Raw genomic sequence first — 18,501 nt, forward strand, 5'->3', positions numbered from 1 at the left:
TCACCTCTCTGAGTTTATGTATTCTCTAACCTTTTTTTTTTGAGACAAAATCTGGCTCTGTCGCCCAGGCTGGAGTGCAGTGGCGCAATCTCAGCTCACTGCAACCTCTGCCTCCCGGGTTCACACCATTCTCCTGCCTCAGCCTCTCTCAAGTAGCTAGGACTACAGGCGCCCGCCACCACGCCTGGCTAATTTTTTGTATTTTTAGTAGAAACGGGGTTTCACCGTGTTAGCCAGGATGGTCTTGATCTCCTGACCTTGTCATCCGCCAGCCTCGGCCTCCCAAAGTGCTGGGATTACAGGCGTGAGCCACCGCACCCAGCATATTCTCTTAATCTTAACCCATTAATTCCTTAATGTTCTGTGTGATCTTAATATCCTCACACTTTTTTATTTTCTGTGGGAAAGTTGGTCTAAATTACATGGTCTTTTTTTCCTGTGAAGTGGACGTCGTCATATAACTTTTTTATAAAGCAATCATTACTATTAGGTTTCCCAGCCTTACTAGTAAAAAATTTATGAAAGGCAGCATGGGAGTAGTAAAACACTGCAGGCCTGGTTACTGAACAAACCTAGGTTTAAGTCATGACTCAATTGTTTACCAGTTATTAACTTACTAATTTCTCAGTTGTTTCTCATACACGCACACACACACACACACACACACACACACACACACACACACACATCACATCATAGAATGGCTATAAGACTGTGGGTTAAAATATGTAAAATCCTTACCAAAACGGCTTTGTACAGGTACTTAACTTTGTGTTACCCACTATCCTCTTATTGTACCCCTACTTCCATACCTACCCCAAAATATTTGTCTTGCTCAAAGTTTGAAGTTCTCCTTTTTATTTCCCTCAGGTGATTCTAGTCACAAGATTCCTATTTCAAATTTTGAACGTGGACATAACCAAGCAACTGTGTTACAAAACCTTTATAGATTTATTCATCCCAACCCAGGGAACTGGCCACCTATCTACTGCAAGGTAATTTCAGGTTAAGAAGTACTTTTAAGGTATCAATTTATAATACCAAAAGATCCATAAAACAAAGAAATTTTTGCCTGTGTACTTTTGTCTGTGTGTCTTAAACACACATTCATTTTGAATTGTTTTGAATGTAATTAGGTGTAGTGCCTATTTTAAAAATGTCTCCAATTTTGGAGGGATTTTGAAGACTGCAAAAGCTAAACATATTTCTATTTTGGTAGAGTTCATGTTCTCTGAGTTCTTCTTTCTGAAATATCTGCAATATTTTTTACCCTTAAGAATGGATACTCCATTCTGTACACCTATCTTACCAAACAAGATTACCTTTTCTTCAAAACTGTCTTTGTAGCAATCCCTTCCTTCTTTGTTTGTAATGTTTAGAGAGATGATATTCTTCAAGGCTTGGAGTTGAAAAGTTGGGTTTTAACCTTGCTACTTAGTATAACCATGAGGTGATTATCTGATCTTTTTCTGAACATTGATTTCTTCATTTGCATACCCTAGGTCTCCCTTGCTTCTCATAAAGTATCTTAACATTTCTGTATAAATGTAACTGACTAATAATAGCTGTAGTCTTTTCTATGTCAATTTTTTATAGTTTTCATTTTGTTGGCACAAACTCTTCAGTCTTTTTCCTGTGCCCCCTACCTCCTAACCCCCACATTTTGAAAGGACAGCATTATAAGTCATTCAAAGTAGGAGAAGATACAAGTAGCTTTTTGTTTTGTTTTGTTTTGTTTTTTGCTTTCTCCAGTCTGATGATAGAACAAGAGTCAACTGGTGTTTGAAGCACATGGCAAAGGCGTCAGGTAAGTAAAACTCTGGGTTGCTGCAGAAGTGCTTTATAATTAATATCTGTATTTGTTTCTACTTTGATATCTTCCGAGTATCTAAATTTACTAATTGTATGTGTTTTTCTATTTACTAATGGAAGAAATCAGGCAAGATCTACAACTTCTCACTGTAGAGGACCTTGTAGTGGGGATCTACCAACAAAAATTTCTCAAGGAACCCTCTAAGACTTGGATTCGAAGCCTCCTAGATGTGGCCATGTGGGATTATTCTAGCAACACAAGGTATCGCTAGCATTTTTGTTTGAGTCATTTTGACTTCTTTTCTAAACTGGGAAAATATGGTAGGACTTTTTTGCCTTTTTATGCAATATTTTCCCATGAAAGCTTGGAATCATTGTATTTCCTTGAATATAAGATTTCATTGATAGTAAGATACATTGTTACTTGTGTATCACTAAAAACAAACCTGCCAAATAAACTGTTCTTTCTTATCACTTAGAATTTCTATACTGATGAAAGAATGTCCTTAGATTTATTTAGAGAGATTTTTATTACATAGAACTCTTGTACTTACATGTAAAAGAATATATAAGTGAAATCAATCGGCAAAAGTTTTTTTATTTTGAGATAATTTTACACTTACAGAAAAGTTGCAAAAATATTACAAAGTTTACTATTCTCTGTTTCCTTAATTGCTAACATTTTTAATACATTTTCTTTATAATTTTGTTTCTAAATATATATACACTTTTTCAAAATCACTTCAGGATAAGTTGCTGTCATTATGCCTCTTTATACTGAAATACTTCAATATGTATTTCCTAAGAATAAGAATGTTTAGTCTACGGCCATAGCACCCTGAACACGCCTGATCTTGTCTGATCTCACAAGCTAAGCAGGGATTGGCCTGGTTAGTACTTAGGTGAGAGACTGCCTGGGAATACTGGGTGCTGTAGGCTTTTACTGTGTGTGCGTGCACGCGTGTGTATATAGAACATTTATATTACCATAGTGTAATGATCAAAATCAAGATATTGAATATAGGACACAATACTATTATCTAATCTGAAGACCATATTTATATTGTATTAGTTGTTCCACTATGTCTTTTATAGCCAGACAAATTCTAGAGTCCAGTCCAAGACCACATGTTGCACTTAGTTATTTATCTCTTTAATCTGGAACGGTTCCTCAGTCTTACTTTGACTTTCATGATCTGGATATTTTTGAGTACAGGCCAGTTATTTTATAGAATGTTTCTCACTTTTAGTTGATCGGTATTTCCTCATGGTTAAATTGAGATTATGCATTTTTGGCAGGAATACCACAGAAGGGATTATGTGACTGCTCAGTGTGTCATATCTGGAGGCATGTGATGTCAGTTTGTCCCATTACATATATAGTCTGAAAGTATATGATAACTTTGATCACTTGTTTAAGATAGTACCTGTCAGTATTTCTCTCTTGGAAAGTTACTGTTTTTTTACCATGTAATTTTTTTTTTTTTTTTTTGAGACAGAGGCTTGCTCTGTCACCCAGCCTGGAGTGCAGTAGCGTAATCTCAGCTCACTGCACCCTCCACCTCCCAGGTTCAAGCAATTCTCATGCCTCAGCCTCTCGAGTAGCTGAGATTACAGGAACCCACCATCACGCCCAGCTAATTTTTGTATTTTTAGTAGAGAAGTGATTTCACCATGTTGGCCAGGCTGGTCTTGAATTCCTGACCTCACGTGATCCACCCGCCTCAGCCTCCCAGAGTGCTGGGATTACATGCATGAGCTCCTGGCTTTTTACCATATAATTAATAAATATTTTGTGGGGAAATACTTTCAAATTGGGTAGGTATTCTCTTCCTCAAACTTTCATATACAAATTTTAGTATCAAGTGCTGACTTTTGCCTGAGTCAATTATTACTGTCATTGTGAAAGGTGATTTTTCTCATTTGATTGTTCCTTCTGCATTTATTGGTTGCCATTCCACTGTAAAAAAAAAAAAAGAAAGAAAAAAAGTTTCTCCTTTTTACCCATTTTTTTTTTCATTTATATGAGCATGGACTCATGGATTCTTATTCAATACATTTTAATCTATTATTGTAATTTATTTTTATGATCAAATTGTTCCATATATGGCCAGCGGGAGTACCTTCAAGCAGGGGTTTGTGTGTCCTTTTGACATTGCTTCATTGCTTTCTATCTAACAGTGCTGCTTTGCTTTCTATTTGGCACAATATGTTACAGGCCTATCTTGTACTTTCTCTGTTCCAGCCCTGGATTAGCCATTTCTCCCAAGAATCTCTGGTTTCTTTTAGTGGAGCATAATATTTAGGAGATAGAATCTTGGTGGTAGGTGTGCTCATTTCTTACTAAAGTGTTATTGATTCTATATCCCCTTAGTAGAGAGCTAGGAAATATATGTTTGTGTGTGTGTGTGTGTACACACTCTCCATACATATCTGTTTGTAGCTAGGTCTGTCAGTCTTTTTATCCATCTCTGTCTTACCATGAGTTCACACTTAACCTGTTATTTCAATCCAATACCATAGAGTTCTCTTGCTTTTTTACTTTTTAAAAAATTTCCTTTCTCTAAGAATGAGAACCCTGGCTGTCAGTATTTTTTAGAATTATATGGTACCATTATTTTTTTTAAAAGACATACAACTGTTTAGAGTTTGTTTATCATTGTTTATAGTCTGAAAGTATATAGTCAAAATACTTTGTTCAGAAGTTATTTAGGTTCTTTTTTCCCCTTTCAGTACAAATTACTCTTTTGGAATATATTAATAGTTAAGTTCATTTGCTTGTTTGTATTCCATGTTCATATTCCATTTTTGCTAATTTAGCTTTTGAATGTCTGATACATTTCTGTTTTGTAAACAAAAATAATATTCAGAAGAACTTTATTCTAGTTTCACTTAAAAAAAGCTTGTTAGGATTGCATTAAATTTATAAATTAACTTGGGGATAACTGAAATATTTATAGTATTGAGTTGTTTCCAAAGACTAGGGACATCTTTCCATAGTTCAAATCTACTTTTGTGTCTTTCAAATATGTTTTAAAATTTTTCTCATGCAGATTGTGCATCTCTGGGACTGGCACATTTTTGTAGGAGCAGTTTCTTGATAACTTTTTCTGTTTTTCTATGGAAATTGGTTTTATTAGGCTTTCTAATTTTAATGAGGTAAATTTTGGTAATCTGTATGTTTCTAGAAAATGGTACATGTTATGTAGCTTTTCAAAGTTATTTGTTTAAAGATCTGCAAGGAAGTGTGGTCTCTTAAAATTTTTTAAAATTTCATCTGTTTCAGTGGTTATCTTGTCATTGTATATTTGTGCTGTCTCATTTTTTTGTAAGCAAGTGTGTTGTCTACAATAGGATTTTAATTTATTAGACCTGTTTTTCTATTCTCTTCCTAATTAATTTTTGCTGTTATTCTTTTTGTATATTGTTGTTTTTCTAGTTTTGGGGGCTGGAAATGTAATTTATTTATCTTTTGTCTGATTTTTTAATGTGTTTAGTAGAGTGAAGTTTCTCTTAATCATTGTTTTCAATGAATTACATAGATTATTGCGTGCCATATATTCATTGCCATTTTAAATAAATTATGTCATTATAACTCTCAACCACCATCTCTTTAAAACAAGGCTTTTAAATGTCCAAGTGAAAAGGACTTTCTGCATTTTGTTTCTTTTAGTAAATTCCAGTACTTTTACATTGTGATCAGAAAGCATTTATAATATTTTTACTTTATGGGAGTTACTGGTATTTAGGGGTTTTTTTTGCTGACTTAATGTTAGAATCAGTTTTTGTGACTGTTCTCTTGGCATATGAGAATATACTTTCTTTTCAGGATATAGCATTTGAGATCCACACACATACATCATCTATATTGATTGTATTGTTTAGATTTTCTTTAGTCATATTTTATATTTTCATTAGTTATATTTTATCCAGTTGATATATCTTGTGTTGAGAGTAATCTCCTGTTATTACTGTGTTTCTGTCTGTGTTTCATTGCATTTCCTGTAGTTGTAAGCTGCCTGCTGTGATATTTGATGCCTTAAAAGTTAAAGTTTGCTGAACCTTAATACAGTAAATTGATCAGGGGCTCATGGAAGAGTATTCCCTGTGTTCTTGCATGTTTAAAACTTTTTCTAATGGTTTACACAGTATTTCCTTGAGTTTCTAGAAAATGCAACTTCATTTTATGGCTTTGTGTGTTCCTTTTGTGAAATTTGGTCAGTTAATTCTCTTGGCCTTAGTTATCTTGGCCTTAGTTATGTGATCTTTTTGAATGGAGTTAGTTCATCATTTTGCCTGGAGATGACCTTAGTCTTTTTTCATTTTTAAAGTCTAATACTGTTACTGGGATATTTCTTCGAGTTTATATGCAGGTCCATTTTCTGAGACATTTGGTGAGCTCCTTCAATATGCAGAATCAGGTTCTATTTCTGGAGATTTTTTTTAGATCATAGTTTAATATTAGTTTTGTTCCACTGTTTAATGTTTCTTCTTAAAAGGAGTCCAATATATATGTATGTTTGATCTTCTTTGCCTTTCAGTCACTTTTTCTGACACTTTTTACTTTGTTTATTCTCATGATAGTTTCTGCTTTCTTCAGTTTCTCTTATTAACTTTACAAATGAATCTGTTCAGCCTTGGGCAGTTGGTAATTTAGTTCTTTTCTGTAATGTTTTTGTCTTTTTTTCCCCTCTCTTTCCTGAGTTAATTTCTTCTTTTTTGTTTATTTCTTTTTCTAGTTTTGAAGTTTCTCATTCAGGGTGTGTTTTTTATTCTCATATTCTTTTTCAGGATATTTAATTTAACATGGAATGGTAATTGATATGGTTTGACTCTATGTCCCCACCCAAATCTCATATGGTTTGGCTCTGTGTCCCTACCCAAATCTCACCTCAAATTGTAATCCCTGTAACCCCCACGTGTCAAGAGTGAGACTAGGTGGAGGTATCTGGATCATAGGGGCAGTTCCTGCATGCTGTTCTCATGAGATCTGATGGATTTAATAAGCATCTGGCATTTCCCCCGTTTGCACTCATTCCATCCTGCTGCCTTGTGAAGAAAGTGGCTGCTTCTCCTTTGCCTTTCCCGTGGTTGTAAATTTCCTGAGGCCTCCCCATCAATGCAAAACTGTGAGTCAGTTAAACCTCTTTCCTTTATAAATTACCTGGTCTCAAATATTACTTCATAGCAGTGTGAGAACAGACTAACACCGTAATGTTACATTTTTCCCCTCCTTCATATTTTTTTGGGGGGTGGGTGTATGAAAAATTATCAGCTAAAGTGTTTTGATTCTCCTGTTCTGTTTTCTTTTCTTTTTTTTTTTTTTTTTAGAGAGTCTCATTCTGTCACCCCGGCCGGAATGCAGTGACACAATCATAGCTCACTGCAGCCTGGTATTCCTAGAGTCAAGCAGTCCTCATGCCTCAGTCTCCTGAGTAGCTGGTACTACAGGCATGTGCTACCATGCCTACCTAGTTATTTTTCATTTGTCATGGAGACAGAGTCTTGCTGTGTTGCCCAGCCTGGTGTCGAACTTCTGGCCTCAAGCGATCTTCCTGTCTCAGCCTTCCAAATTGCTGGAATTACAGGTGCAAGCCATCATGCCTGGCTATCTTCTTCTTATAATAGCTTGTTTTCTTCCTATAATAGCTTTCTGTAGATGAAGATACATTGCTCCTTTGCATTTCTTGGACAAGGCTGATAATTTATGGGGAGGTTTGATTGAGAGTCTTTCTTCCAGGAACCTTCCTGTCTGTCAATGTGACAAAGTACAGGTTCTTTAATGAATGTTTTCAGGGTGGTGGGAGTGTGGTTGTAGGTTCTTAGAATTTTATTTCCTGCATGATCTTGAATTTCCCCCTTTGCTTTTTTTTCTCCACCTAATTTCTAAAGGGCCCTTCCCCCTTCCTCTTTCACTTAGCACGGCACTTGCCTATAGTCAATGCTCTGATCTACTAGGACTGTTTGAATATTTATATAAAGAATGGGCTTCCTCATTGTAAAAATGATTTTAATTTAATCTTAGGCTCTCCATTTTCTTTCTTCCCCACAGTTTTTTCTGGACTCTACTCCATATAAAGGTTGGGGTAGGAGACTGAGAAATTGCTCCATTGGAAATTACAGTTTTCATTTTTCTATTTATAGACAACTGAGTTTTGTAGCGTTCTTCTAGTTATGCTGCAGGTGGAGATTTTGTTTTCCCCACGTTTGTTGTTCTTGTTAATCTGTAAAGCTTATGAATGATGTGTTAAGATATTTGGATTTATGTACCATTACCTCAGTTACAGGCTGAAGTATTTCTGAAATTTCACATTGAGTCATTCGTTGTCCATGTTTTTATACATTATTGTCCTCTGTGTCATTAGGAGTGTTGGTGATACAGCATTTCTTAAAAAAGAACTCCACTGTTGTCTCTGGGGTTTTGTTCTAAGCATACCCTTTCTGCAAGTTTTGATGCCAGTTCTTTCTTGATTTTTTCAGAAGGGGTCAAAAGAAAGTTTTCTGGGACAAACTTAATATGTCCTCAAATAATCTTTAAATGGTTTATTGACTAAAATGTTGAAGGATTGCAAATGTCTGGTTACCATCAAGATTAATAATTAAATTTGTACATGGTTAGGCAATGGCAGTGATTTCTAGACTGTCAAATGTACATTGTGCAATACCTTCAATTGTAAAATGCATTCTAATTTTGGTTAAAATGTGAAGAAAATGTGTTTTATAATTGAAGAAATACATTATTGAGTTCAGCAGAGTAGCTATACTCTGCAACAAGATTAGAGTAGCTCTAGTTTAAGACATTTGAGGTCCATGCTATGGGATTTTGTTAAAGGTAAAACTCTTACACAGTACTGTAGGCACTTTACTAAACTTCTTTGGACAGGATGGATCTACTTTTTATTGAGCTTCACAACATAATAAGATTCAAATGTATGATATTTTACAAGGGAGTTTGGATTGTCATGTACAATAGAAACTGTTAGAGTCTGTTAATATAAGCAAATGAAACTTATTCCAACCACTGCTCTTAAACGCTTACTGAAAGACCTTAAAGTTGGTAATAAATTTGTGGTAAATGTTTTGTCTAGTTCTAACAGAAATGGGTAGGTTTTGCATTGGTGAAATTGAGTACAATTAGACAATTTGAATATTAGAATCTTAAGTAAACAGTCTGTTAATAACATGCATTTTAGAGGCTAGAATATTTATAACTTTTATAGATCCCCTATTCTCCTGATGCTTCTTGTCATAATTGTTCTTGGACTAATTCACTGTCTATGACTTGCTGACTAAAACATGGTAGCCTTTATTTCATCAACAAATATTTATTGAGCACCTCCTCCGTGCCAGGAAATGATCTGAAAGTGAGCAAAATTAATGTGGTCCCTGCCATCAAGAAGCTAACAGTTAAGTAGGAAAGAAACATACAGTACATAATAAAGCAAATTATAATTTTAGCTTGTGGTAAGTGCTAAGAAGAAAATCAACAGGACACTCTAACAGAGAAGAATGTATAGAAAAGTAGACCACTTTATAGAATGGTCAAGAAGACTTTGAGGTTGTGACATTAGAACTGAGAACCGAAGTGGGAGAAGGATGCAGCCATGCAAAAAATGGTAAGAAGAGCACCCTGGACAGAGATAGAAAAACCTTGAGGTAAAGGCTTGGTGTTTACTAGAAATTGTTAGACAGTCAGTGTGACTGTGGAGTAATGAGTGAAGAGGAGAATGCACAAGATGAGGCTGAAGCAATGAGGGGGGCTCATAAACCATTAGAAAAATTTTAAACACACAAGAACACAGGGAGAGATGGAGAGGAATAGGTCGATTTAAGATAGGTTAAAGTCAGTAGACCTTGCTGATGGACTGGACCCAGAGAGAGAAAATGGAAAGAAATAATGAAAGATGACACCCAGGTTTCTAGTGTGTACTACTGGATAGATGGGGAGGAGAGGAGCAAGATTACAATGTTCTGAGGTCCTGGTGAGGCATCACATCCGGAGATAGCAGGCAAGCAACTGTCATCCTGCTAGAGCTCAGTAAAGCAGTTTGGGTAGTGTCAGCATTCTTTTCACTATGTGCTGGGCACTGAAGATACAGTACAGGAAGACAAGTCTTCTGCTTTGATGGACCTCACAGCGTGTACATGAGATCACCTCAGCAAACAGCAGAAAGAGAAGAGAACTCAGCACAAGCCCTGATGAGCTCTGATAAGTTAAAATGTGGGCAGAGGCTTTTCGAAGTCTCAGTACCTCTCAGCCTGTAAGTGTTGCTATGTTACACAAATCATAGCCATCATCAGTGTTGATGAGGGTTGAAGAGATGAGAAAAACTGGGATTTGGGATTCTGGATGTAATAATTTCATAAATCCATGTGAAGTATTTGGTCTTCTTTACCACTCTATAAAGTACTCTGCCTTTCTACACAATCTTATATATCCTGTGAGGGCTATTAGTTTCCTTTTGTTCCCTGGATTATCTCATTCTTCTGGATTGTGAGTTGTGGTCTCCCTGTTTTGTTCTTTTTCATGTTGTGGGCTTTTCTTGAATGCCTGATTATCCTTGATTGTGTTCATATTTAGAAATGAGGCTACAAAGCTGAGTGTTCCATATTGTTCAGTGGGGATTGTTAACTGATGAGGCTTTCCTGTAAGGAAAGCAGACAAGAGAGATGTTTAGTTGGAGTCAAAATCCTAAATGCTAGAATATGAAAGGCTTTGCTTTAGGGTACCAGCAGCCATTCTTGCTGCCTGGTTTTCCAAGAACAGTTTACTTTTTTGCATGGGGGGTCAGGGAAGTAGACTATTCCTTTTACAGAAGTTCAGCCTCGTGTCTTCCCTTTCTGTTCTGTGAGTAGAGACATGCTCCCAAGTCCAGAGCCTCTTCAGAGTTCTGATAGGCAGACCTTCTTCTGCTGTTAGCCTCTTGAGCACTGAAGACTGTGACTTCTTTCCAGCTTCATCATTTACCATTTATTTTGTTTATTTGCCAAAGATTTGTTAAAATCTTTTCTATGGAGGCCTCTTCCTGCCTTTTTCCTTTATTGTGGACATCTAGCGTTTTTATTCTTTGACTGTCATCTTCACAGGGTCTTGGGACCAAGAAGAGATAAATTTGTGCATGTGTTTAATTCACCATCTTGAACCAGAAACCCTAGCAACAGTAGTATTAAGAAATGCAGTTTTATACTTTATCACTTTAAAATAGTTTTTCTTAGTCCAATTTAATGAGCTTTTGATACTTAGCAGGATTGGAACTGCTCTTGTACATAAGGCACTTGTATGGGAAAATTTCTGTGGGAAATATGGGAAAGAGTGACACAGTCATCCTTGGCCTCAGAATCTCCTGTCCAAAAAGACTCTAGTGTAAAGATATTAGTCGTGTATGGTAAATTCTGGTAGAATTTCAAAAGAGTTTCAAAAAGTTTTGAAAAATCATATGCAGAAGAAGTCACTTAAGTGTTGTAAGGGTTTAAAAACTATTAAATACTATATGGAATAAATGTTTTATTTGTTTCTTTTGTGAAGATAGAATTTCTTAGAGCAGAGATTTGGGTTGAAAGGGGGACCTTTCCGATAAAAAATGGCCTGAATAGTGACTCAAAGAAATGAAAGCCTGCTGGGCCCAGTGGCTCACGCCTATAATCCCAGCACTATGGGAGGCCAAGGTGGGTGGATTCCCTAAGGTCAGCGGTTTGAGACCAGCCTGGCTAACATGGTGAAACCTTATCTCTACTAAAAATACAAAAATTAGCCAGGTGTGGTGGCACATGCTTGTAATCCCAGCTGCTCAAGAGGCTGAGGCATGAGAATCGCTTGAAACTGGGAGGTGGAGGTTGCAGTGAGCACAGATTGTGCCTCATATCTAAAAACGCAGTTAAGGATAATCAGGCATTCAAGAAAAGCCTGCAACATGAAAAAGAACAAAATGGGGAGACCACAACTCACAATCCAGAAGAATGAGATAATCCCAGGAACAAAAGCAAACTAATAGCTCTAACAGGATACAGAAGATTGTGTAGAAAGGTAGAGTATCTTATAGCGTACTGTGCCCAGCCAGTTTAGGGTTTTTTTGTTTTCTTAATTTTTATCTTTTGCCGGTACATAGTATGTGTATATATGTACATAGTTTGTGTATTGTTTTAACCTAAGGCTTCATGTTACAGTTTTGTGAACTACCACATTTATTGGATCACTTTTCTTTGGAAAAACAGTGGGAAAATCTTAATTTTATTTTTAAGTAGTCTTCCATTCATCCATGCATGAAATAACTTTCATCCAGTGCAAATAATGGACTTTTTACACTTTTACTATTTAAAATGTTTATAATTTTAAATGAAGACTTTTGTTAAGTTTAGGCAAGCTTTGTATTGTACAAGTAGAGCTGCTCTGAGTCTTAATAGACTGTGTATTCATTGGAAAGATACACAAGTTTATAGCAGCTCTTGTCATGAAAGTGTGCTATTTTAGTGTTTGTAACCTTGTATTGACTTACACAAATATTTCCGTCATTTCCTCACCAACATGACCTCCTGAGATCTCCATTGAAACACCACCTTCTCAGTGTTACCTTTCATTGACACTTTATCTAAAATGTTGTTCCTCCCGAATAGTTTATATCACCTTTTTATTTTTTCTCCTTAGAACTTTCCTAGTTTTCTAATTTATTATGTATTATGCTTGCATATCTTTCTTGATCTGTCTTTCCCACTGGAAAGTAAGTTTTGTGTGGACAATAGTTTCTGTTTTTTCAATACTGTATTTCTAGTGCCTACCACAAGGCCTAGCAAATAGTATACATTGAATAAATGTTTGTTGAATGAGTGCATGTCACTGATGTGCCAGAAGCACTCATTTTATTTCAAGGTAAAATTTGACTGTATGGTTATGTGTAGGTTGTGTGGTATCACGAATTTGTATCAGAGAAGGTAGCATTAAAATCTGTTTTTTAAAAATCTTTGTGTTAAATTTGAAGTTTTAATCTTTAAGTAACCTCATTTTTAAAAAGATTTCAGATAGAAATCTGGCATATAAAAACCTTTAAGCAGTGCTACTTCAGTTAGAATATTAAAGTCCTTTTTTTTTGTACAGGTGCAAGTGGCATGAAGAAAATGATATTCTCTTCTGTGCTTTAGCTGTTTGCAAGAAGATTGCGTAAGTTGGGGAAAGGAGTTTCTTCATAATACTGTATTCTGATTAAATTATTCTGTGCCGTTTTGCTTGCTATTGCTTTGGCAGTCGGGGTAACTCTGTTTCCACAATGCTCTTTTAAAACAAAGGGGGTCAAATCAAAACTCCAGTGAGATATTATCTCACCCTGGTTTAAAATGGCTTATATCCAAAAGACAGGCAATAATAAATGCTGGTGAGGATGTGGAGAAAAGGGAACCCTCGTACACTGTTGGTGGGATGTAAGTCAGTACAACCACTATGGGGAACAGTTTGGAGGTTCTCCAGAAAACTAAAAATACAGCTACCATATCATCCAGCACTTCTTCTGCTGAGTATATCCCCCAAAGAAAGGAAACACATTGAAGAAATATCTACACTCCCATGTTTGTTGCAGCATTGTTTACAATAGCCAAGATTTGGAAGCAACCTAAGTATCCATCAGCAGATGAATGGATAGAGTAAATGTGGTATATATACACAATAGAGTACTATTCAGCCATAAAAAAGAATGAAATGCAGTCATTTGCAATAGCATAGATGGAACTAGATGTCATTATGTTAAGTGAAATAAGCCAGGCACAGGAAAATAATCATCGCATGTGCTCACTTATTTGTGGAATCTAAACATCAAAACAATTGAACTCATGGAAATAGAGAGTAGAAGGAATGATTATCAGAGGCTAGGAAGGGTACTAGAGGGGTGAGGGGGAAGTGAGGATTGTTAATTGGTACAAAAAAGTAGTTTGAATGAATGAATTAGGCCTAGTATTTGATAGCACAACAGAGTGACTATAGTCAATAATAATTTAATTGTACATTTGAAAATAACTAAAAGAGAATCATTGGATTGTTTATAATACAAAGGATAAATACTTGACGGGATGGATATGCCATCTTCCATGATGTGATTACTATACATTGCATGCTTGTATCAAAACATCTTATGTAGTCCATAAATATATGCACCTACTATGTACTCACAAAAAATAAAAATAAAGGTGGTTTTGTACATCATATTACTTTTATTTTCTGTCCATGTCACCTCTCCTAGCAATATGGGTGAACCTTCAGAACCACTTCCTTATTGGGGTACTCTAACACATAGGTCTTTTGTTCTCATTTTGTAGTGAAAGTACCTGGAGCCCCAGATAATCTGGGTGCTCTGGTAGCCCAGTGGGTGATATTAGTTCAGAGGATAGATTAGTGTTTATGGTTGTTGTCTTATTTCTGCCACTTCCCTCTCCTTGCCTTAAACGTTTGGGAATCGTAGTAATCTTTACCTTCATTGCCATGCCCTTAAAATGAACCTAAAATTTTATCTGGTAATTAAAAGATTGCTCACCAGTAATAACCTGTTTTATTATATGTATTGCTGTTTATTTATATGTCTTCTCTGAATCACCAAATTTATTTTTTCCCAGTTTATAACAGTATCTCAGATGCTTTCTTTTTGTTAGAGATTTTAAAATACAAATACTTTTAGGTGAATTAAATTAGATTCTGATAGTGAGATTTTTATTTCTTTTAAAGGTACTGCATCAGTAATTCTCTGGCCACTCTCTTTGGAATCCAGCTCACAGAGGCTCATGTACCACTACAAGATTATGAGGCCAGCAATAGTGTGACACCCAAAATGGTTGTATTGGATGCAGGGCGTTACCAGGTAAGAACCTGACTTTTAAGAGCTGCTGGTCTCTTTAGCTGTTCTACTCAATGTGATTCTGGCCAACAGCTATAAAAGATCAAGCCTTTGTTTGGTTCTTTCCCTCCCCTTAAACATTATTTTGAAGTCCTTCATGGAATGTCAAAAAGTTCCTAATCCAGATGCGTCTAGTAAAATTCTTTTTTCTCTGGTATATTTCCTACCAATTTAACAAAATTTTAAGAAAGTTAAAACCAGTATTTAGTCTTTATATAAAACATTTCCAAAGATGTATTCCAAAAATTAAGTATCTGAATGTAAGTAATATAAATATTCTGAACATCTACTTCAAAAATGTTTAAGACCTGATTTAGGATTTGATTAAAAGCTATCTAATTTTTTTACCACCTTCCTTCCCTGTCTGCTGTTTACTTATTAGTAGGCCTCTAAACCACTAAGTACATAGCAGTTAAGAGTATGGGCTATAGGGTCAGAATTCCTGAATTTTATTTTAGGTTCTGCTACATAGAAGCTTTGTGACTTTATGCACGATACTTGAACTTTCTGTACTAATTTTTTATTTATTGAACAAGAACAATAATGGGGGCTAGTATTTGTAAGGATTAAATGCAGCAATATATGACAGTACCAAGCCCTCCCTGCCTTAGAGCTTAATAGATATTACATAAATATTGTTATTTTACAATAAACATTTAGTGAAAAGGAAACTCAAAGGCAAGAACTACTGATAAAAACAACTAGATTCATCCTAGTTAATTATGCTGAACAAAAGAAGCAGTCTCCAAAATTACGTACTTTAGAATATACTGTATGATTCCATTCATATGACATTTTTTTGAAGACAAAACTATAACAAGAACAAATTAGTGGTTCCCAGGGGATAGGAGTGGTGGGAACAGGGTGGCTGTAAAGGGATTGAGCATGAGAGAGGTTTTCGAGGTGATAGAATGGCTCTGCATCCTGATTGTGGTGTTTACACAAGTCTGTACATAATGTTAAACTTCATAGATGTGTACACCAAAAAAAAGTTTTACTGTGTGATCATTTAAAAATAAAAATGAAGGACTTCAGATCTCTCCATATGTACTCTAGGCAAGACCCTTCTCTACCCTCCCTTTAAACCTTTTACCCAGTGGTTCTCAACTCCATTTCATGTCCTCCATGGGACATCTGACAATGCCTGGGGGCATTTTTGGTTGTCACATCTGGGGAGGGGGTGCCCCTGGCATTTAGTGGATAAAGGCCGGGAATGCTGTTAAGCACTCTATCTATACAGGACAGCCTTCCACAACAAAGCATTTTCCAGCCTAAAATGTCATTAGTGCCCAGGTTGAGAAACCCTACCTTAGTTTCATCACCGCCATCTGTGTTCACATCATCAGAATTCATCTCAATAATGTGACTTTTCATTGTTTACATCAGTTACTATAGGAAGCCTAGGACTCTTAAGATTCTTTCTCATCTCCCAGACTCATCTTATTTGGCTGGTCCTATTTCCCAGCCCTCCCCAACTCCTGAGAAACCTTCCTGTCGGTTTTCTCAGCCTTAGTTATCAGCAGAATTTCAGATATCTTCAGTCTCTTTGGGGGAAAGTCTATTTACCTTCTTGGTTGTAACTAAAACTTGACCCTCCTCTAAGGACACTGCTTCTCTATTAGCCTTTTCAAATGGTGACATCTTTTTCTTCTTCATGTGTCATGGGCCTAGATTTGAAGTAGTTGTCCTTGATTGTGGCTTCCAGACTTCTTTATACAGTCTCCCCAAAATTCCTAGGCATTGAATTTCCTGCCATCCAAGATGTAGTACCTTTTTGGAGTCAGTAGACTCCTGAGTTGGTTCCCTTCGTTCTTAGAGCAACACCAATCCAGAAAACTGGTTTTTCCATCAGAAATATTTATTTCTTTTTTTTTTTTTTTTTTTTTTTTGAAACGGAGTCTCACTCTGTCGCCCAGGCTGGAGTGCAGTGGCCAGATCTCAGCTCACTGCAAGCTCCGCCTCCCAGGTTTACGCCATTCTCCTGCCTCAGCCTCCCGGGTAGCTGGGACTACAGGCGCCCACCACCTCGCCCGGCTAGTTTTTTGTATTTTTTAGTAGAGACAGGGTTTCACCATGTTAGCCCGGATGGTCTCCATCTCCTGACCTCGTGATCCGCCCGTCTCGGCCTCCCAAAGTGCTGGGATTACAGGCTTGAGCCACCGTGCCCGGCCAGAAATATTTATTTCAATTTCCCTACACATAGTCCTTCCAGCTCCCTAACCTCTCAGTTCGATTTCCTCTCCTTCAATAATCCTGTCTTCTACCAAATAATCATATCCTGGACCCCAGTGGTACCTCCTTCATAATCTCAATTTCAAACATCTCCCTCTCAGACTACCACCATCTTCTAGTACCCCAGAGCCAACAATTATTTAGTCTCTACTGGGATATACAATTCATTGATGCCTCTACTGTTTTACACTCCCTTACAGGGCCACTTCATTGCACAACTCCAGGGCACCATTCACACTAGTAATGCTGTAGCCTCATGTCTCCTCCTTTACCACCTTTGTCTCTATCCTTCACCTTCTTCCTTCCCAACTCAGATTCCTTGGCCTATGTTTTCCACTGCCTTGCATGCACTGTCAACTCCATTGGCCCTCTTTTTTTCATCATACTTGACAGATACTAACCCTGATTACATCTAACTCTTCACCTACTCTCCTCGTATGCCTGTGAAGCTAAATGCACCTGGAAAGGAACTACCATGCTGACCGATCTTACTATTCATCACCACCAACTTCAAGGGGCCTTTAATGTTGCCTGACAGATACCCATTTCTCTAGTCTGATTGATTTCCTACTCTCCTAGACAGTTATTTCTCACTACCTTTTTCCTTCAAATTTCATCATCTCTTCCCTTACCTTTGCTCTAGCTGATGCCTTTGCCTCCTACTTCTCTGAGAAAATAGAAACAATTGGGAGAGATTTTCTACATATTCCTATGACTCATCCTACCTGCATCTACCATATCCTCTGCTTTACTCCTATTTTAATGAATGATTTTTCTGTGTTCCTATCTAAAACCAATTTGTCTATGTGTATGTTAGATTTCCTTCCCTTACCACTCAAGGACATGGCTTCAGTAATTTTCCCCTCCTATATCATCATGGATTCACTCTGTTCTAATTCATTATCAGCAAACGTGCTATAATTTCACTTAAAAAGAAAAAAAAGGCAAACCCTTTTTTACCCTGGAATTCCTAATCTCCCTCCAAAGTCTATCCTATTTTCTCCCCCTGTGCAGCAAAAAGTGATCAGATATTGGAAAAGTATTTGAGTGTTAGTTTGCATTTTAGTTTGCATAGTTGAAATTGAAATTGCAATTTCAATTTGAAATTGAAGACAGACCATCCAATAATTGATAAGAAATAAACATTTTTCCCCCTGGTATTTTCCTGCTACTTACAGAAGCTGAGGGTCGGGAGTTCAGGATTCTCTCATTTCAACTCTGCTGATCAGGAACAAAGATCAAACACACCCATTGGTAAGCACCTTATATTTTATAAAAATGCACCTAAAAGATGTTAGAGCCTATTACTAAGATCCCAGGGTGTGGTATTTAAACAGTGATATCTAAATTAGCTTTAGGATATAAGGCACTTGTTGAATTGAAGGTTTTATTTGGCATTAGCACCTTAAACAGTTTAGCTATGTACATTTTTGGGTCACTTGGACACATTGTAACTTCTCAGAATTTGTCAGGGCATTTAAAAGAAAACTTGTTTTTCTTGTAGCGGCAATAGCTTTAAGCTTGCAGTGACCTGAGATCCTGCCACTGCACTCCAGCCTGGGCGACAGAGCGAGACTCCGTCTCAAAA

At 36.7% G+C, this 18,501-nt stretch overlaps 1 protein-coding gene and 1 pseudogene across 3 annotated transcripts in view; both read left to right on the forward strand.

The window, feature by feature from the left end:
- MAEL (maelstrom spermatogenic transposon silencer) overlaps nt 1-18,501 on the forward strand; it is a 48,177-nt gene that overhangs the window by 28,648 nt on the left and 1,028 nt on the right. For all 3 annotated transcript variants that reach the window (XM_023207072.1, XM_023207071.1, XM_023207070.2), the window contains 6 exons: nt 871-995; nt 1,753-1,807; nt 1,933-2,074; nt 12,902-12,964; nt 14,513-14,645; nt 18,092-18,167. In XM_023207072.1, the coding sequence (XP_023062840.1) occupies nt 871-995; nt 1,753-1,807; nt 1,933-2,074; nt 12,902-12,964; nt 14,513-14,645; nt 18,092-18,167 (594 nt within the window). The remainder of the gene's footprint in view (nt 1-870; nt 996-1,752; nt 1,808-1,932; nt 2,075-12,901; nt 12,965-14,512; nt 14,646-18,091; nt 18,168-18,501) is intronic.
- LOC111539409 lies at nt 2,633-2,751 on the forward strand (annotated as a pseudogene).

Source organism: Piliocolobus tephrosceles, chromosome 1, assembly GCF_002776525.5.
Source record: "Piliocolobus tephrosceles isolate RC106 chromosome 1, ASM277652v3, whole genome shotgun sequence".
In the NCBI taxonomy this organism is placed as follows: Eukaryota; Metazoa; Chordata; class Mammalia; order Primates; family Cercopithecidae; genus Piliocolobus; species Piliocolobus tephrosceles.